This window comes from Siniperca chuatsi, linkage group LG21, assembly GCF_020085105.1.
Source record: "Siniperca chuatsi isolate FFG_IHB_CAS linkage group LG21, ASM2008510v1, whole genome shotgun sequence".
NCBI lineage: Eukaryota > Metazoa > Chordata > Actinopteri > Centrarchiformes > Sinipercidae > Siniperca > Siniperca chuatsi.
Window position 1 is genome coordinate 17936266 of NC_058062.1, and position 21673 is coordinate 17957938.

Here is a 21673-nt window from a genome sequence, read left to right on the forward strand (position 1 = left end):
AACTGTTTGATTGTTTTATTCAGCTCCTCAAGAGTTATTGGGCACTCTAGACCCTTCATGTTCTCCCCTGACAGTTTAGGGAGATTTGGGTGTTCAAAAAAAGTCTCTTGCTTTGTTTATGTCCATCTGATCCTCTGATCATAAAGCTCCTTAAACACGTTGTTAATTTCTTTATGATTGGTGACCAGATTCCAGATTTTTATCTCTAATCCCTCCGGTTTGACAGGTAGCTTCTCAAGCTTTCAATTGGCTGGCTAGCAATTTACTAGCTTTGTCACCTGACTCGTACCATTTTTGTGTCAGTCTACATAGGTAGTATTCTGCTTTTTTTGTGTGAAAATAGTATTTAGTTCATATTTAGCCTTAACTAGACTGGCTAGGCACACATAGGATTTTCCCAGTATTCCTTTTCCAGCCTTTTAAGTTCTTCTTCTTATTTAGAAATGTATAATTTGTATTGTTTCTTTTTTATTAATGCTGTTTGTTGTATCAAGACTCCCTGTATGTAAGCTTTACAATTGTTAATTTTGTATTTGATTCTTTTTTGTTTATTTGTTTGTTTTTTAATAATAAAAATAATTTAAAAAATGTATACATCCAGGACGAGAAAAAATTAAAAGACACTCCCCTGCTCTCCCAAGAAAGTCAGACTGCACTGCCTGAAAAAATACATAACCCTCCCCCTTTTCTGACCTGACTTCCTCCCTGATAATTTCCATACAGTCCCTTACTGAAATGAAATACATAATGTATTGTAATCCTAGAAGCTGTGCAGACAGGCAGGTTTGCAGTTACAAATATAAATAATGAATGCACTCTCCCTGTATTAGGGATGACAAAAGAGAGCAGGTTAAAAACATTATCCCATTTCTCCACAGTAAACCCAAACTTACTCAAAATATTCAAGCAATAGGAGGAATAATTTGAACTTTAATTATCCAACCTAACTACAATGACACACTTATGCACCTACTGTAGACCAAAAGTTGTTCATTCAAAAACCAGGTTACATCTGAAAAATACATACATAACAATTGTCCTGGAATTAAGGAATTCATTATATAAAATAGAAATAGTGTGAATTTTATGTGGTCTTAACTGTTATTGGTGCTAAATCTCTCTCGTTTGCGGTTCATGATTTTAGCTGCTGTTCCGGTGTTATTCCACTAGATGGCGATGTGCGCCCACCAAAACCTTTCAAACCACACCGCGATTCACTGACTGGTTTATGCTCTACAGCGTGTGTATGCGTGTAAATCTAGACCTGCTTTCCAGGCCACTGCTCTGCTGTAGTGTTCACACACCAACATATACTGAAATGTGACCACATCTCAACAAATGCTGTCTAAACGCCAACTCTCTCTCTCTCTTTACTGTATATTGAGTCACAATGTTCGGTATGTCACAGCTTTGTCTTACCTCACAGCCAAGCAAATGACCTCCTTTGAGATGCTCAGATACGTTCCTGTTACTGGCAGCATTGTGATGGGAACAGTTGGTGCATGACTATGACATTGGGTTGAATTCATGGGACAGATGATTAATGAATCATATTTGTGTGTTTAATATATATGAAACCCGCTATTATCATCATAAGAGAACTTTAAGAAGTGACTGAAGAACCACTCACCTCACTATAGGCTTCCCACACTTGTGATATTGTTTTGTACATGTTCAAAGTGAAAACACGTACATATTGAAATTTACATAGCATTAACACACACAACAGAGTGTGAATAATCTCGCATTCATGTGGTTCAAATGGGTTTTTATGACTGCAGCGAACTTTCCTTGGGGGGGGAAGCATCCTTTTTACCCCAAATCAGTCCTCTATTAGCCGTCTAAAACTAGTGATGCAACTCGTGATCCAACTTCTGTAAGAACCTCAGATGGCAAGGTGGGAGGAATATTCATGGTTCTCGAGAAGATAACAGAAGACAGAAGAGAGGGAGAGAATGAGTGAGAGAGCCAGGCCTGTGTGTCTGTGGGAGGGGAAGGGGGCTCGTGGAGAGGAAAAAAATCAAACCCACCCAGAGCTCTTCATACGTCACCGTTCGCATCACAGATGTTCCCACAGACACTCAGTGTGGGTTGTGGGCCGAGGCGTGTGGAGAGCCAGCATGTCTTCAATTGGCTTGTTTTTGGAGTGTGTGTGTGTGTGCGCGCATTACAATATGTAGGCCTGCTGTGTGCGTAAATGGAGACTTGAACACTGCAGTGATATTTTAAAAGTATTCCTTTGAGTAGGAGCTGGGCTTGAGTTATCAGCAAAAACAATAAATAAAAAGAGCTGTGTGGTGCTTGCGGGTGCAGGAGAGATGTTATTGGTTTTGACTTTTGATGACACTTCATACATATTCATGAATATTTTATGGAAAATAAAACATTTCGCTCCTCCGGGGCCACAGCTGTTAGGTACTATTGATTCTTATCATAAATATTTGAAACTGTTGAATCAAACAAAAACAGACACTGAGCTAAAAACAAATGTACACCCCCTCCCTGAAATTAAGGTTTCTTGATAATAATAAAAAAAAAAGTCACAGAAAATGAGCACTCGTGTGGGCGTGCCTGGTTCTGTTTCCACATCCACGGCAAAAAATAGAGGAGTTGTTATCGATGGAAATTAGGCTATTTAAATACGTGTCAGATGAAAAGAGGTTAAACCTTCTTCTCCAAAACAGCTTGAGGTGAGAGTGCGCTCAAAACCGCAGCCTTCGCTCCTAGACTCTTTTGAAGTGGTTTTCGCGAGTACTGAGTGAGAGGGAGATATTTTTCTTCAGTCTATGCCGGCTGTTTTGTTTACTTGTACGTCACAGACTGCTTTTACAGGACAGAAATCCCCCTTCAGCGTTCCTGAGACCGGCTTGTGTTTCTCTGTCGGCCAACGGTCACAAAAGCACGGACTGTTTTTTAACACACTTTTTTTTTTTTTTTTTTTTTTTTTTTTTTTGCTTCACATATTTTCCTGTGGGAGCTCAAACTGGTCCCCTATGGTGAGCACCTCTCCACCTCATATTATCATCATAATCATTGTTTTGTGCATCTGGGACCCATGAAAGCGTTTATTGACCCCTGGCTAATAGAGTGAGTGCTTAATGACTCATTCACATCTACTTAACGCGGGACTTTCCCCTCTTTATCCATCTTTTGAGCCCCTGGTGCCGCACATATTTAACCTCTGATGCGTCCCAGCAGAATGTTATCCTTGGCAGCGCGCGCATCTCCGTCCATCCACACAGATGCTCCTGCGCGCACCGAACGCCAACTCTCGCCCACTGCTCTGCCAAGCGGCGTGGCATCTTGAGACGCCCCCGGCATTCCTGAAGACACTGTCACTTCCACTCGTGTGCAGTCTTTCAATTATACTGACACCTCAAATATGCTTTCACGACTTTCACGCGTGAGTGACACCGACAGGTCGCTCCCCAAACGGATTTTACGAATGTGATTGTGGCTTTATGTGGATTCATTTATAATAACCCTTATATCACAGGTCGTGTTTCACGATGAAAAGAAGTGTTTTAAATGATCACACGTGCCACATTACTGTGGTTGTTTTTTTGTTTTGTTTTTTTGTATCTACTTCCTGGTATCCTTTAGCAAGTTAGACCAACTTTCATCTAAAAACCTGATAACAAGGTTGAACTTTGCTCCATTCGTGTGTGACAGGTTAGTCTAAAGTGGCACAATAAGAAAAGAAAATTCCGCCACCCTCATGGAGCGCGCAGACCTTATCATTACAACAGAAGGAGGGATTGAAATCAAATCAGGCTGCATTACCTGGGCGGGGGTTCCCAGAAGTCCTCCCATATGACGAAGTATTCACCAACATGCCCGTATATGGACAAGCCCGTGCGTAATTAGGAAAGGCCTACGTACGCGTGCTACGCTCTGTGCGTAAAAACACTGAAACCAGAATGTGCGTGTGAAAGGGTTCCTCACTGGCAGCCATAGAAACTATTATGGTTACAATATGGTAGGAAAGAAAACTCTTCTGTCCTCCCCACTGTTTCCTGCTGTTTATATGTGTTTCGACTATACTTAAGTAGTATATATATATATATGTGTGTTTGTGTGTGCGTGTGTGTGTGTGTAATAAATATATAAAACAAACACTCAGATCCACCATTTCCGTTTCATTTTAAGACACTTTACTTAAATACACATCACAAATAAAAAAAAAGACAGTGTAAACATTGGACATCATTAGTTTGTCTGGATCAACCGGACGAACAAAATAATTTACACAATGAATAAATGCAGCATTGCATGACAATATCAGTTGCAAAAAGTACAAAGAAATACAATAATCATTCCCATATTCTACCATTAGTAAACCTGACTTCTGGGCCTGTGCCCGCTGTGTTGCTCAGTGTCTGCTCAGTCTGGATGCTGCCCTATGGTGTCTAGGGTTGAATGGTCCTCTGACCGATGTCCAGCATCCGAAAGTACCATTTCAATCAGTCTTTTCACCCAAAATAGCCTAAAGAGTTGTCTACACATAGCCCTCGGCCCTGTGTTGCTGTCAATGCTAACACATCAGCCGGTATCCCAGTGCTGCGTATGCAGACCTTGACTCCAGTGTTATTACTTTTTTAGTCAGTTAGTAGGCTAGTCTCTGTTGTTTAAAATGCTTCCATCTTGCTTGTAAGCATCAGCTGACAGCCGCTGCTCACGTGTGTCAGGACCTTCTGTTTGAGCTGGGCGACTTGATCCCGGAGCACCGATGCTGTGTTGGAGAGCCCCGCGTTGTCGCTCTTCAAACCTTTCACCTTATCCTCCAGCCGGGCGATGCGCTCCAGCTTGCGCCTCCGGCATTTGGTCGCCGCGAGCCGGTTTCTCAGCCTCTTGCGCTCCGCCTTGATCCTCTCCTGGGTCTCCAAGTCGATCGGGGACATTGGAGGCGAGCCGTCGCTGCTGAGGAGGTCAGGCACGGTCTGAGGCTCCTCTTTCAGAGCGACGAGCCGCTGCGGATGGAGTCCGGAGCCGTGGAGAGCGTGCTGGAACGGGTGCGTGCCGTGCGTCGAGGTCTGCGGGTGGCTCTGCTGGTGTGGCGGCAGGTAGCTGATGGTGGCTGTGGGGTAGCTGGGCGCGGAAGAGAGGCTTGTGTTCGGGCAGTAAGCGTTCAGCGTTGTGTAGATAGGAGGCTCGGGCTGCAAGGCGGAGCCGAAGACGCTAGAGGCCGCCGCCGAACACGTCGTAACTCCACCGGCTCCGATGGACACGTTAGGAGGGGGCATCTGGTTCATCTTGTGCAGCTCGTCCAGGGCTTTCACAAACCCCTCAGCGAACCCCTCCTGCTCATCGGTGATGCCCCGGTTGTAGAAGTACTGGCCCGGGGTGGGAGTGGTGATCACACCGTTACTGTTTTGGATGATGAGCCTCTCTAGCTCTGGGGATGCGAGCTTCAGGGACCCGGCGTCTTGCTGCCCCCCTTGGTAATGGTCTGTCTCGGCTCGCAACTGGGATTTCAGATTGCGATAGGGCTCTGTCAAGTTCAAATTCATATTCTGCTTTAGCAGTTTGTAGTCGTGCATTGCTGCATCGTGGCCGTAAGCCGACATAAAAGAGTCGTCATGGTAAAAAGGCTGTTCCATCTTTGTAGACATAAAGTCGTAGGAAAAGTAAGCTTACCGACACAGTCTCTGGATAATCAACAAATGTCAGTGTCAGCAGAGAACATGCACTCGTCTCTCTCAACTGTGTCCCAAAATCAAAAGGGAGTTGAAAAGCACTCCAAAAAGAGAAAGAGTGAAAGTCCAAGGTCCAACAAAAAGTGCCTGCAGCTCAGTGTCAGCAGGTAAAAGTCTTTTCCAGTGTCCGATTGTTGTTTTCTTCGCAATCCTGTGAAGGAAAAGCTAGAACTCGGAATTCCTGTTCGTTGATGTGCTCTTGGTGCTTGTTGAGGTGTGTTCAGACGAGGTCAATGCGTGCCTTTTATATAGGCATAGACACACGCTTGCTGCCAGGGCAGTGCAGCATTGTGATTGGCCAGGCAGCTCGGTCTCCACGCCCTGTGAGTGCGACGTCATGTGACGCTAATGCCGGGAAGAGACGACTGTAAACAAGCCTGTAGGCAAAAGAGCGCACCGAGGAGGGATCGCAGCGGAGACAGGTGTCAGAGATAGAAGAGCCCACTTTATTTATACAGCTTTTTCGCGCGTTTATAGGTTGAATAAGTGGCGGTTGCATAAGCGAAGAGGTGAGAGTACTTTGTTAGATCAAATCAGTGCTCTTAATTCATTCATCCATGTTGTTACATTATTTAAAAAAATGCGCCATTATTTGAATGATTGAGTTAATCAGATGTAACCAGTTACATCAAATACGGATCACTTCATCTGTAACCTGATGCTGGATCCTTTAGATATGAATTATAGCCTATATAAAAACCCCGGACTACTGTTCTGTTTATTATGATCCATCCTGTAGAGGAAGTCCTAAGGCCTTATATGGACATGATGATGCACCAGTTCCTCTCCGGAAGAACCGGGAAGCCACGCCCACCCGGGCCTCATTCCAGCAGCAGTCCTGCTCCTGTGTAAACCCCATCCATGTGCGAGTTAGTTAGGGACTTTCTGTCTCAGCAGGGAGAAGAAGTGGGCATCCATCTGTATTTACTGATCAGGACAGATACTTTAAAACAAATTGTGTTAGAAAATAACCTATACAGTCTTAAGTCACCTTTTGTCATTGATATTGACATTCAAATCTGATTATTCCTCAGCGGTTAGTGGCACACACCAGTAAAGCAGAAAACAGAGTCTGTGTGTCAGGTTTGTGAAGTACTGCTGATGTTGGGCACGTTTCTTGAAGTAACCCGGCTTTGATCGTGTGTAGAGGAAGCTTTGTCCGACAGAAGCCAAACCCAGTCAATTATCTCAAGCAGGAAGATTCATGCTCAGTAATTCACACTGTTGAACTATAAGGCCTGTTTCATAAAAATACCTTTCATTTGGTTTTGCTGTACAGGTAGAAGAATTGCGGTTCCCTCTTTAAGAGCATAGTGTGCAGAGAGAGGAAATGTGATTCCTTAATAGTGCACCTGTTTCAGTTGTGGAGAAGGGAAGCTTTGTCTCCTATTTGTAATTCTTCCAACGCCCACACAAACACAAATGCCTCCACCAATGTATCCCGTATCCCTGCACAGACAAAACAAGTCAGGTATGCTTTGCTTCGGCAGGCGCTAAATCCTCTGGCTGCACCTGAGGGATGAATCTGTGATCACGTTCAGCATGTCGTTTATACCAGGAAACACATCAATAACAAATGTTTTGTTTACAGATGTCCGCTGGAAAGGCCGGAATATATTACATATCATAAAACTGAATAATAAAATATAGAAACAGGCAGATATCAGTCTGGATCAGTGGCTCCTAACCTTTTCTGTCTGACATATTACTTAGCTAACTATTTCATCTCTTTATCCGTTCCTTAGCTAACTATTTCAAATGTTTAACACTGATTTTCAACATTAGAAGACAAAAAGCCGAACATCATGACAACATTAGTAAAATAATTACTAAAATAAATAAATAATTAAATAAAATAACAACTGACAAAACACTACTGAAATAAAATAAATACAGTAATGTAATAGGCTACTCATGGCAGAAGGTATACAGCAGAAAACTTAAGTTAAAAAAATGAAAGAATGTAAACAAATAACTCCCTGAGCCACTAGCCAAAGTGCAGTCTACTTATATTTTGATGATAGAGCTTTGAGATGTTTAGCCTGGAGGAAGCACATGTTGATTAAAGCTTTCTTTCTTTTGGGGGGGATAATGGGATTAGTTGGATAAATTCGTAGTATAAATAACTTTATTTATTTATGGCTATCATCCTACCTACTGCATGTGATACCTCCCACCAAAACTCTCTCAAACTCCCAAAGGCAGTGAAACAGCTTCCCTTTCTCTTGTCCACACTTAATACATGTGTCTAGAATGTTATTATTAAATGTATGTAGTTTGACTGGAGTTATATATGTATGCATTAGCCAGTTAAATTGTAATAGCTGTAATCCTGTGTTGACCATTTGAATATGGGCTTTCAGACATACACTGCCCCACTATCTTCCTGTATATCCTCCTTCCAAGGATTCAGTCGGTCCACAGAGGATTCAGTGGAGCCAGGGGCCAGTAAGTTGTACAATAAAGAGATTTTCCCTCTACCATGGCAACAACTGGAGATGGCTGTCTCCAGAGTAGGTAAAGGGGGAACAGTTAGTTTTTGATTTTGGGCTGCAATAATAAAACTCCTCACTTGCAAGCAGTTAAAGGAGTGTTTGTTAGGAATATCAAATGGGGCTCAAAGTTCTTCAAACTTCATCATAACTACAACATTATACAAATCCTCAATCTTGCTTAATCCGTTATTTGCTATAAGTGAAATCCTGGATCAGCTCTCTCACCTTTAAAATAGTAATTTCCCCAGATGGGACTAAAGCGGGATAAAGAGTGTCTTCTTCTATCTAATTTATTTAGGACGAAGGGATTGCTTGTTTGTTTCCCTAGGTGTAGTTGAGAGCGATTCAATATCTACCCATGCAGGGGATGGATCTGAGAAGAAACATTACAATACGAATGCTAAGGTAGGTAAAGCAGTCTGATGCATTGAAGGAAGAGCCAAGGTCCATAGATCTGATCCTTTCATTTTTATTTAACAACATTATTGAAGATTTTGAGTGATTTATTTTATATCCCAAGAAACTCCCAAAGGTTTTGATAAGATCCAGAAGAGCTGGGATAGTCCTTATTAAGTCTGATAGAAAAAGAATTATGTCGTCGGCGTATAGAGCTATTTGATTATCTATATGTCCTAATTTAATGCCGGAAATATTATTGTGTGACCTTATGGCTATAGCAAATGGTTCTATGGCTAATATGAATAGAAACGGTGACAGAGGGCAGACTTGGCAACCTCCACAAAGAATATTGATGGGTTTGGAGAAGGTGTTGTTGGTGAGGATTTCAGCAGTGGGTTGTGTATAAAAAAGCTTTATCCATTTACAGAACGTATCCCCACATCCAAACTATGACCGAGCTTCAAACAGGTATGGCCACTCTACTCTGCCAAACACCTTCTAGGCATCTAATGACAGAATGGCTGTGTCGTGAGAGTCCCTTTTTTTCAAATAGGTTGTTTAAGACTATCCTTACATTATGAAATCCCTCTCATCCTTTAACTAATCCATTTTGGTCTTGAGATGTTATAAGTGGGAGGAGCAAGTGCCTTGCATAATATTTCAAGTTCAAGAGGGAAATGGGGCGATATGATTGACATTTATCACTTGGTTTACCCTCTTAATATTGGGGGTAGCAAACCATTTTCAAGTGATTCCAGAAACATCTAAAATTGAAGCTTCCATCCATTAATAGCTAATTATTTCAATTGTTTATTCATAACTTTTAGCTAACTATTTCAACTCTTTAATAATTACTTTTAGCTATGCTAACTATTTCAACTGCTTATCCATTGTTTTAACTATTTCAGCCATTGATCCATTACTTTTAGCCAACTATTATTACTAGTTTTCATGCACTCTCAATTGCAACCATAGACTGTAAATAAAGATTTGTAAACCTATTTGGATTTTGATTTCCCTCCTTGATACAAATATGTGTATATATATTTAAATTTTCTTTAAATCACAATTTCTTTAGTTAAAATATAGTTATTTTCCACGTGCCCCCTGGGATACAAGTTTACCCCTGGGTGGGAATCACTGGTCTAGATAACAAAATTAAACCCAGCAAACTGCCAAATTAAACAAGAATATTATTATATTTTAATATTTCTAAACAAGTGCAGCCCCACCTTTGATTATTTAACCATTACCATTCTCATTCACTGAATGTCAGCCAGTGTGTAACCAACCTGTGCTGGAGAAGTGGGCTGGATCACTCTTTCAACAGGTTTTCCCTTTGGGAACTACCCTGTAACAACATGTACTTGTTGTAAAAAGCACATACAAAGATATTTGCTCAGACAGACCCTGTTATCAGGTTTAGGCCTAAAGGGAATACTCCTGTTAGGACAGAAATTACTCAACATCTTTCAAAAATGTCATAGAAAGGCGAATTCAGCTGTGTACCATCTTCTTGACATGACTTGGAAAGTCTGAAATCACCACTTTCAGGGTCTCCATGGCTGATCATAATGGCCTCATCTCAGGTAATTCTCTGGTATTGAGAGCAACTATTTTAATTCTATGCCTTTTTGTCAGTATCCATGGGAATATGAATAAACAGAGGAAAACAACAGTTCCTGGCAGTGTTATGTCTCCACTTTGCCACCTCCCTTATAAATTCTATTCTCTGTGCAGCTGCCTGTTTCTGCTGCTGCTCTGCTCTGCTCTGGTTTAAGTTTTATTCAGCGTTGCGGTAGAGGTTGACCACAGTCCCAGTGACATTTTGGCAAAGCACAACAGTATAGGGTCCAGAGTGGTGAGTGTTTACGGGAACACTCGTGAGGTGGCACTGCGCCATCCTGCCAAATGTTAGTCAAAAGCACTCAGTTTACCCAACCAGTGGGAGAGACAAATGTGTGAACGTTGAGACAGATGTACGCTGTGTTATGGATTAATATGCGATATTGTTTTTGTCCTGAACAATCTCTATTAATCACCCCATCATTTATAAACAGCAGTGCTGTGAATTTTGGGCGGATTCAGCTCTAAACAACGACATGTGGTGATTAGTTGAACACTTCAGTTATCAGGTTTCAGCTTTTGCGAAAACAAAAAAAATGTGGCCAACGTCTTAGTCACATCTTGATTAGTCACATCTCTGTTTAGTCTGTTTAGATTTAGAGTTGTTCTGTATACTCAAGTACAGAAATTCCTTCCTCTGAGTTCTGCTTTTTTTCCCTCAGAAGTCTTACTTATTGCCAAAAACTGCTCCAGGATTTTGTGTGTTGATGTTTTTTATGCATATTTTTTGGGCAAACTTTCAAAGAGTTCCAGGGAAGGACGAGCTGCTTGGCAACAGACTTGGTTTTAACAGTCGGGATCACATGGCTGAGTGCCAAAACCAACTGAGTGTTACCTGCTCTTGTTCCTGGGTGAGTTTGGGAAAGGCAAGGCCTGAGGGTGGAAAGAAGCTGTTTACTGTAAGATTAAGTGTGTGTGTGCATGTGTGTGTGAAAACAAGCACATATATCATTTAGGGTGGAGTATTCATGAGCGTAGAATTTTTTTGACCTCAGTGTGAACATCTGCGTGAAGGGAGGAGATAAGAAAGATAACAATTTTTTCAGTGGACATTTTTATCCATGGTTTCCCACATCTCCACTGTGCAAAAGTAGGAAATAGTTTATGATGTGTGTCAAAGAGACTAAGTAGTATTTATTTTACAATATTAGTGCACAACCAAAAGGATTTAAGTACATCTTTTCCCTCGCAAAATCCCCATAATTTCTCCACCCGATAGATTCTGTCTTTTAACAAAGCAGGCTTTCACAATAAGGTGCTTATGGTGGAGATTGAGCTCTCCTCACCTCCTCCTCTCAAACCGTCCCATTGTGCCTCGCCACCTCTGCACAACTCTCCTTTTGTCAGAGCCGGGCAGCAGCCTACTTGTCGTCTGCTTCTCCACAACGCTGGGGCCCTTTTGGTTGGCGCGACAGCTCCATCTCTGTGACTCAGGGCAGCTAGGGCAGCCGGGGCCAATCAGAGGTCAAAGCCCCAAGCTCACTCCTCACTTCAGAGTCTTTCCCCTGACCTTCACAACTCCTCCAAACACCCACTCAGCAGAAAAGAGTGTGGGTTAGCGCGGGGAGAGCGGGTGGGCCAGGGGAAAGAGAAAGACATGCTCAGTGAAATGAGGTTTGTTTGTAAAGTGCCCTCTTGACAGAGTGGCTGACTCCTTCGTTTGGACATAATGGGGCTTCTCATCCATAGCGTTGCTGTTCTCCTTTGTGACTGTGGTCACTTTATTGCCAGGTCTATTAATAGAGGGATCCATCATGATTTACATCATCATCATTCTCGTCAACATCACATGATGGCCTTATGGTGTTTTCTTCCACTCCACTCTATTAATCCCAAACAGACGATGTTGATCTATTAAAACTTTGCCTGCTGATGTTACTGACAGCTTCAATCTCATTTAACCTTCGTGTGCCTCTAATTTGAAGGCTAAAGTTCATGAGCTTTCTAATCGGAGATGCTTGATTGATTCCAAGCCTGACATGCATCAGTGCATCTAATATTGCATGGCAGCATCGATATAAGAGCATCTTTGAGGTCTTGCAATCTGCCTTAATATTTTATAGGAAATGAAATTGCATTGCAGTGAAAGACCTATGCCCTAACTGTACTGGGACTTGTTTTCAAAGAACTATAGAAGTAATCATGTTTTTGTGAGTGTGTGTAATAGGATTTATTTTTAGCTATGCTTGCAGCATGGCTCTAGGGATGGCAATGTCAGGCTGTTGGTTGGTCTGTTGGTCGGTCCTCTTTGGTGGACTTTGGTTCAGAATAAAATATCTAAACGACTATTGGATGGATTGCCATGAAATTTTATAGAGACATTCATGGTCCCCAGAGGATGAATTATAATGACTTTGGTGATCCCCTTACCTTCCCTCTAGCGCCACCACAAGGTTCACATTTGTGGCTTTTAATGAAATCACTAACAACTATTGGATGGATTGCCATGAAATTTGGCAATATATTTATGATAAATGCAACAAAATGAAATACAGCCACTCTCATCTTGTCATTGTGAGCACCACTGTCCTACGTAAGTACAGCCTCACAGATGTAGTATGGCTGTAGACTATGTCTTGTTTAATTTTTTACTTTTTAAACCGGATGTATGAACACAATTTTAACACAGTTTTGACTAGTTGCTGGACTGAAATCATAAACAACGTCAGGCTTAACAGCAGACATACTGTATATCAGACACAGTGATGGACACATATAAGACTCAAAACGCTGCCAAAGCAAATAAAAAAAAAGATCTTGCTGATCTTTTGTGAAGAGATAGTTGGAGGGAAAAAGACTGCGCCTACGCCCATGCCCATGGCAGTGTACCGAGGAAGTGCACAACACAGTGAAATCCAAATGAGCTGTAGTGGAAAATCTGTACATCTATCATTTGGAGACACATTTAACATGATATGTCACTGACATTTTTTAATCGTTAATCTTCGCTCTCAACTGTTAGGTGCCATGAAATCCATGCTGACACCAAACTACTTTTCATTTTTGCTGTTTTTCCCAGCAAAGTCAAATCCTTTGATCATTTTGGAGTCAAATAAAGGACAACTTGTCTCTTACGTCCCTGGAAGACTTGTAACCTCTGTGTGCATCAGCCTTGTCACAACCTCTTGCTCACTTGACTTCTTTGTGATGGGGGGGTGGGGGTAAAAAGCCCGTTGGGCAGCCACATGGTCTAATGCACAGTGTTATCCATGGCCGTGCTAACTGACTTGATGAACTTTGCAAGGTCCCGTGTCCATCCTGCTCAGTGAACCTGAAACTGCCCCTTAGGAGCTGTGAGTCAGGTAGCTGACTGGAGCTTCAGGGGGCAGCCTCGCTCGCAGGCACTGGGCCATGTTCTGCGAATAGTGAGAGGCGAGAAGTGATAGAAAAACTGTTAGTCAGTCAAAAGTGTTGGTCACTGATGTTAGCGCCAGAGGTCAACATGTTTGGCTTTGTCCTATGGCTCCATTCTAACCTGTTTTGCTCCACTGTCTGTCCTGTCCTCCTCCTTCCTTCCCTCATTCTCTGTTTATCAGTATGTAGTGCAGGAGCATGCAATCATGGTAATGAATGCAGAATGTGCTCCTAATGATCTTGCCCAATTCAGGGTTATAAGTTAAAAGCCAGGGAGCCTGTAGCACAAGAGGACATTTAGCGTTAACAGAGGGGAATGAGGGGGTGAGGGTGTTGTGGCATGAAAGAACAATTGGCTCCAGATCTTTCCTGTGTGTGTGTGTGTGTGTGTTTGTGTGTGTGTGTGTGTGTGATCATCTCAGGGGAGGAGGGCAAAGAGAGGCAGGGATTTGAGATAGCTGACATTTTATCCACGCAGTCTTGAAGTGGCAAATTTGAAAAAAAAAAAAGCATGAATTCCTCTTTTCCAACAAAGTCTATACACATTTGATCCCAGTGTGTTTACTGTCTGCCAAGCTACTTTGAGATTTCCTTTGAGTGGGTCTTCTCAGTTATGGTTTTGGCTCAGTCACACAGCCACAGTCGCTCCGCTATGTGTGTGTTTCCTTTTGGTTCTTTATCTGCCACATGGCCAAAACATGGCTTTGGCTTTTATTAAAACAAAATGCCTCCAGAGTATTGCCATGTCAGCCTCTGTGGAGCTCATGATCAGGGGTTTTTAGAATAATGTAAATCATCAATCAATCCGAGCAGTTATTTCCCTCTTTGGCAGATTTCAAAGCAGCTGCTCCATCATTTCTGCTCTCATTGTAGCCCACGTCTCTTTGATAACCAATAAATCTACTTCATCAGAAATCTGTGTGTGTGTTTGTGTGTGTGTGAACAATCTCATATGCTCTGCAAAACTCCCCTTTCCTCTTTGCCTGTCAGCAGTTGTTTCTTGTCTGTGTTGAGTCTCATCCTCAGTGTCTGGTCCACTTCCTGGTTTCCCTCCCAGTCAGAGTCCAAATACATACAGTGGAAACTTTGCATCGCTAGACACCAGGATGTCATACTGTAGGTAAAACCAGACCAGGGAATCCCTTCAGGGGGGATATTAATGATGGGAAGGTCATGACCTTGACTGGAATGGCATCACTGGTCGACAAAGACGAACAGGTGCAGAGTTTGAGTCGATGACAGCGGAGTGAGTAAGTATCAAGTCACAAACACACCCTCAAAACTCATTAAGTAATATAAACAAACAGCAACACAATCAGTCATACAACACACGTGCTTTTACTCTGCTTGTGTCAGTGTGATAGAAATCCACTGGGATTTTCTCAGGTTAGGGATAGTTCAGAGAAAAGGTGCAGCGGCAGCAGTTTCTGGGGGCAAACACTCACATTCAAGTTTTTCTGTCAACAAAAAGACCACAGATTTTCTGACTTTGTCAGCAAGTCCTGTTAAGCCTCGGGGAGCCTTTGCGTGATCCTGTAACTGAGCGCCATTCCCGACGCCTGGGACCCAGCACGTCTTAAACAAGCCTGGACACGGACGCCCTCGAGTGAATCAGCGCCTGTAAAAAAAAAATCATCCAACTCCCCCACAAACACCCACATATTTCATCCACTCACCCCTCCTCACACAAACACAGACACTGCACTCCACTCTCGCTCACAGTCACACTCTTACTCACATATGTAAATGCACTTTTACTGGTGCACCACCTCGTGCACGGCTTGAACTGAACAGACAACCACACACACCTCATAGTGCCCCATGCATCAGCTCAGCCTGCTATCAGACGTGTTTTTGTATCTCACCTCAGCTGACAATTATTGTTTGCGTGTTCTGCAACAATGATCTTGTGCAGAATAGATGCCGAGGTTAGTAATAAGAACAGTCTGCAGGTTCTGTTGGGTGGAGGCAAGCAGAGACAACCACAGGCAGCACAATTAGCAGTTTGTGGTCTATTATGTGGCACACTAATTACCTCACATTTAATGTAGTTTACCTTAAGTAGTGCGTTTAGGAAGCTCTGCTCCAAATATAGCCTCTCTATGGGCAATTTAAGAGTCTCGTTTGGTCACAGATCCCTGTTTAATTGTTTGCATGGCAGAGTTGTTTATAGTGCTTCAAAGAGAAGGTATCTGATTAAATTTGTTTTGAGTCTGACTTTTTGGGAAATAAACTTAATTTGCTTTCTTGCCCAGAGTTAGATGAGAAGATTGATACCACTCTTATGTCTGTATGCTAAATATGAAGCTACAGCCAGCAGCCGGTTGGCTTAGATTAGCTGGAAACAGCTAACCTGGCACATAATCCCCCATAAAACCAAAACGTGTCATTTTTACACTTTGTTTTTTGTACGGATACTTTTTATTTATACTAAACAAACAGTCTTTGTGCTAAACTAAGCCAAACCGTTGCTGGCTGTAGCTTCATATTTACTGACAGACATTGGAGTGGTATCAATCTTCTCATCTAACTCTCAGCAAGAAAGCAAATATAAACTATTTCCCAAACTATTCCTTTATTCCTTACAGTTATGTGTAATACATGTGTTTTACCTTTCGACTTGCCCAAACCAAACCCTCTCTAGTAATATACAGTAACATTGTCGATTTTAAGTGAACCGGCTTCAAACAGCTACCAAAACACAGGAAAAAACTTGAACTAGTTTTCCCTGAAGTCAAGAACAAACAACATCTTCCCCCTTCATATCTCACTCTGAAAGTTTGGACTTAGTCATCTTCACAGTGCCTGTCAAACAGTTCGCTGCTTTGTCATTACTCATCACCGTGTCAGTCTGGGCAAAGTCAGAGGTGTCCTCGTTTATTATCACATCTACCTCCCTGATAAAGACAAGTTTGTTATGCTGCATTTTTGCAGCGCTACATGCATCGTATCCTCTGTTCTTGACAAAGAAATAATGAAACATCTGTTGGTGGAACAATCTTAAGGAACATGTAGTTCAGAGGTTGCCTCAGAAAGCACTATTCAGGATTGTATTTTCCACATGAGAAAAAGGAGAGTCTGATGTACGGGACCTTATGTTTCCTGTCGTGGCTGTTCGTGTTTTGAAGCGCAGGTTTTAATGGGGCTTTTGCTCGGTGTTTCACTGTAAAGCGCGAGGACAGAAATAGCTAAACAATGCCTGGCGGCTAGAGGCTCGCATCCATAATGACCCCAGCCTTGTGATTGAAGAGGCCCCTCTAAAAGGCAGAGCAGGTGGAAGTGTAGGTGGTCTCCCCCCAGCACTCTCCTCACACTGTATATGCACACATAGCTGTCCCACAACCTGCACAACACACACACACACAGACACACATGCAGGCACACTGTTGGTGTATGTGCTGCTGTAGATGTTTTTCACTTCGCTGCCTCAACCTCTAACACTCACTCATAGATACATAATTTCACTGGTTCATTTCATACTCTCACAAGTTTGAGCTACCGAACCCCCTACATGCACTAAGTGGCTAAAATTACTGTTTCACTGTTTCAGGGGGGATTGTATACTTTATTCTATTTCAGCCAGCAACGGTTTGGCTTTGTGGGTACTTTAGGGTGATTAGAATTCCTATAATCCCTTCTTGAGAGATCATCAACTCTAACTGCACTTGTATCCAAGTTCCTCTCATTTTATTCAAAACTTTACAAGCGTGCAGTATTCTTGCATCTCAGCCTGAAGATTCCCCCCCGTAAAACAGAGCAGCTGTAGGGAGCCGTAAACTTTCTCTTCTGCTGTGAGTAATAACAAGAGTTGTACTCTCATCCCATTGACGTTCTGAGACGACAATGCGGTGCAAGTGACTGTTTGAGAGTATCTCCGTTCATGTATTTGAAACACTGCAACGCCCCATGACACTAAAGAGGAAAACGAGTTTCGGTGTCAGATGTAAAAGAGACTTTAAGTGCAGACTTGGCTGGCATCTGTGCAATCAGTTGGCTTCTACTTTATCCTACCACAAGCACTCGATAACTGACTTCTCAGCTCAGCTTTTGCAGTTACTCACATAGAGGACTGTTCCAACTGTGTACATGTGCATGTGTCTAACTTTCATTTGATGTTATCTGGCTGTAACCTCTGCCAAGACCATGAGCACTCAAAATCTGTGACTCACAGACACTCTTGACATCTGATCCTGAATATATGGGAATGTGTATGGCGGTTCGGAATTGAAATGGAAAAGTAATTTTGGCGCTGTGGTACTGGATAAGTAGATTGGTTTCTTTGTGCTTACTGGCAGATAAGCGCAGATGTTGTGTGTGTAGATGATTGCATGCAGGTGGATCCACACACAGATGTTTCTTTCTGCTGAGTGGCTCAAAACCACACATGCACACACAGTGGTAGAAATATTAAGAGTTGTTTTGGAAGAAATGCTCAGAAGACAAAAGACAGCATCTCAGTGCAGTTCAGAAATTATTAACAACGATCTTCATTTGAATAGATATCAATCTATCTATCATCAACTAATATTGAGTAATAGTGACTTTACCATTAACCAGTTAATAATATTATAGGCCTACATACGCTGCTTAAATCTGAAGGTATTTTTGTGGGGAAAAGTGATGCTTATTAATGAACTTCCACCGCCGGCACTAAGGAGAAAGACGTCACAGTATGACAAGTGTGACACAGAAACAGGACAGTAATGACACTAAATATTTTATCAGTGGCGTACACAGACTCTCTAAGGGTCAGGGGGCAAAATGAAAAAGGGGCACCACCACTGTGTGCAAGGTCATTGTTATGGTAAGGGTTAATATTTGGCCCACGGTCATACCTGACTGGCACTTTAGCTAACCAGAGGGGTACTTGCACAGACCAAAGGGACACCTGGTCACTTCAGTTAAGACTCAGATGAGATTCTTGTAGGTGACCACCTTAAAGCAATAGTTAGAATAGAAACATGCTTATTCACTTTCTTGCCTTGAGTTGCATGAAAAGATTGACACCTCTCTCATATCTATACGATAAATGTAGCAATCGTGGTAATATAGCTGTAGCGGTTAGCTTAGCTCAGCATAAAGACTGGAAACGGGGAAACACTGTTAATATTATATTTTTATATTAACAAAGGATCACATGACTGCTTGTATGTGAAAGGGGTTGTTTGTAGTGATTATTTCCCGACTTTTCAGCTCCCCTCAGCTCTACGGAGCCTTATAGCGTTTTTTTTCTCTCCCCACTCTCATCAGGGTTTTTGGGCGCTGCAGGCAGCTGTTTTCAGAGAAAAAGCTCTTAAAACCAACTGTGCGTTGACTGCCCAGCACCAAACAATTGTCAAAGTTAGCGAACTGCTGGTGAACATGGAGCCTTTAGCAGCTAAAGAGCCAGATATTTCCCTCAGGAGTTAGCTGAGACCAAACCAGAGTTGAAAAGAGAGACAACATTGGACTTACATCCACCAGGTGGCCAGAAAAATGACTACAATTGAATGCTGATGTTGCTCTGTATCTGCTGGATGTTTAAATAGGCAACTGCTGGCTAACAAGTTCGCCATAACTTAAAAGGTGATCATTTGCTAGTGTTGTGTTTACAGCTTGTTTCTGCTGCCACAAGTGACCAAAGAATCAGTTATTGCAGGTTTTTCCTGCAAGTGTTTTAGTTGCCTAACCTTAAACATACCTTAACCATCATTTATTTGCCATTACCACTATCTTTCACTAACCGTGCTGTAGTTGCCTTGTGCAGATTTTGTAGAAACTGAGAATTTTCAAAACGCTGGCATTGGCATCTATCTACGCTCCCCCTTTCTGTTGTTTGATGTACTTGTTTTTTCCCTTCCCCAGCCTCTCAGTGTGTCTCCTTCTTTCTCTCTTCTCTATCCCCATTTCACCCCTAACTATCCCTCTTTACAACATGCACCTGTGCTTCAACTCCCTCAAAATAAAAAGCCTAGCCCACCACCTCTGGTCCGCCCCCCAGATAACACAAACCACCTTGCCAATAGCCTTGATCAGAGGCACCATGTGCTCGCAACCACATTTGCTCACAGCAGGGGCAGCGCTTCAGACTGATGCATGCGTGAGTGCAGCCACTTAAACTGGGCCATTCATAGCCATGTGGACCCAGCAGGTGCCTCTTCTACCCTTTTTTTTTTTTTTTTTGCGTATACAAAACCCTCTCTTTTTACTCCACTTCTTCATCTTCCTCCCTCTCCCCTTACTAGCTAGCCTTAGCCATCCACCCACATCCGTGTATCAATTAAGAAGGATCAGAGCAAAGTCCTGAGGCAAATCATCTGCAGCATCAAACCTAATCACATTAGTACTGACTCTTTCACACAGGTTGGTACAATCAGCTGGCTGAGTGTCTCATGTGGTAATGAATAGATGTTATCTTACTGTCAGCCGCTTTTCAACTCTCAGATTGCATATGGCAGCGAGGAGGAAGTTGCATTGAACCTAAACTCTATTAGTATTGATTCATTTTTTTCATTCAGCTTGGCTCACTGTGGTGTAATCATCATGTCACGTCCCAACTAAGCCCTGTGTACTTCCTTACAGACTTCCTGTGCTGCTGCGGTAGTAGGGTTTTCACACAGGATGTTGAGGGGGCAGAGAGGACGTTCAAATTCTGATCACATCCTGTGGTCGTGTGTGTTTGTGTGTATTCCTGTCTGTGTCTGTTATTTGATTCAGTGGAAGACGCAAATGTTAAATGACAAACGTAAACTTGTGTGAACGTGTGAACTGATGTGCCTGTGATAGGCTTCCAGGGTTTGCCATATCAAAGGACACACAGCCGTACAGATTATTAACGTCTTGACGTAATTTTCCACAGGTCAGCCTTTCCAACTCCTACCAGTTTATCACAACTGAGGTGTTTTGTGGGTGTATTTTATATCTGACATTTTGCTGATCCTATTATGTAGCAAGCATTTACCAAATGTTAACATTATCTTCTGCAGGGACTTAACATTTATCTCAGAAAATAAGCAGAATAGCTTCAGAAGCCTTGTTTTATAGCTGTGTGACTCTGCCAGCTGCAGTCTTCAGCAGCTGATTGTTTAGTCTGTGACAGTAAGGAAGGAGGATAAACCTCACCAAATATATAAATACACTAGACAACACACTAAACGAGTGGTCAGTAACCACTGGTGCTCTGGAGGTAGACAACCCCTGCAAACACACAAGTGATCGGTGTCATCAGCCACCATTGTCGGTCGCAAACATCAAACATGTTTAAGAAACTCTTTATGAGAATGACTGGCATCGACTGGATCTGTAGACTTCAGATTAGACTCTTTATGTATCGAACACAATATGATTTTATCTGCCTACTGTCAACACCGACGAACCCAGACTGGAACAGACCCAGTCCAGCTTGGTCCGATCAGTCGTCACGGCCAGATCATATTCATAATTGCCTCAACAGTCGTAATGTGTGTCCCCGCCTTAAATTGTAAGGGCAAAACAAAAAGGGCTCACCTGCTTTGAGCACAGAATTAGGGTTACATTTACACACCCTATCAGTACACAGTGATTAGACTGAAAAGGGGGTAAACAAGGGACTGCTTTATTTTACAGCCTGCATACCCTGGACTTACACTGTAATAAAGGAGCTTTCTTCCACATTTCAATGCTCTGTCCTGATAGTAGTATACTGTCCCTCAAAAGTAACAGCCATTACCTCAGCTAGAATTACTCAGGCATGCTTTTAAAAAAAAAAGTGTTGTTGTTACCATGGCATATCTGTGTCAAGATCACAGCTTCCATACACCGTGATGCATCCTGCAGTAAAGAGCCCCCACCAACCCACCACCAAGGAAGGTTCAGAGCAAACAACATGTCTTCAAAAGTTTAAAGGGAAGTTAAAAAGAGTAAGTTATATAATAGAATTAAATATTCATTTAAAAGTATAAAGGTTTTGTGCTGTAAAGAAATGATTTCCCATATAATCTGTCCGGATGCAGTAGCAATGGTATTGCTGGTTAATTTTCTGCCATGAAATTTCAAAAGGTTAAATGCACATTGTGACTGTTTCAGTGAGGTCACATGTCGAATACAGTATCTACACTACAAGTATGCAGTTCAAATTTAAACTGG

The 21673-nt window shown here is 42.3% G+C and overlaps 1 protein-coding gene across 1 annotated transcript; it reads right to left on the bottom strand.

The window, feature by feature from the left end:
• Nucleotides 1-4137: 4137 nt before the first annotated feature.
• Nucleotides 4138-5927, bottom strand: junbb (JunB proto-oncogene, AP-1 transcription factor subunit b). Its single transcript, XM_044182461.1, has one exon. The coding sequence runs from the start codon at nt 5610-5612 to the stop codon at nt 4629-4631; it is 984 nt and encodes a 327-aa protein (XP_044038396.1). The 5' UTR covers nt 5613-5927; the 3' UTR covers nt 4138-4628.
• Nucleotides 5928-21673: the final 15746 nt, after the last annotated feature.

Excerpts from the sequence above, each read along its gene's own strand:
- junbb (XM_044182461.1), bottom strand. The coding sequence starts at position 5,612 with ATGTCTACAAAGATGGAACAGCCTTTTTACCATGACGACTCTTTTATG.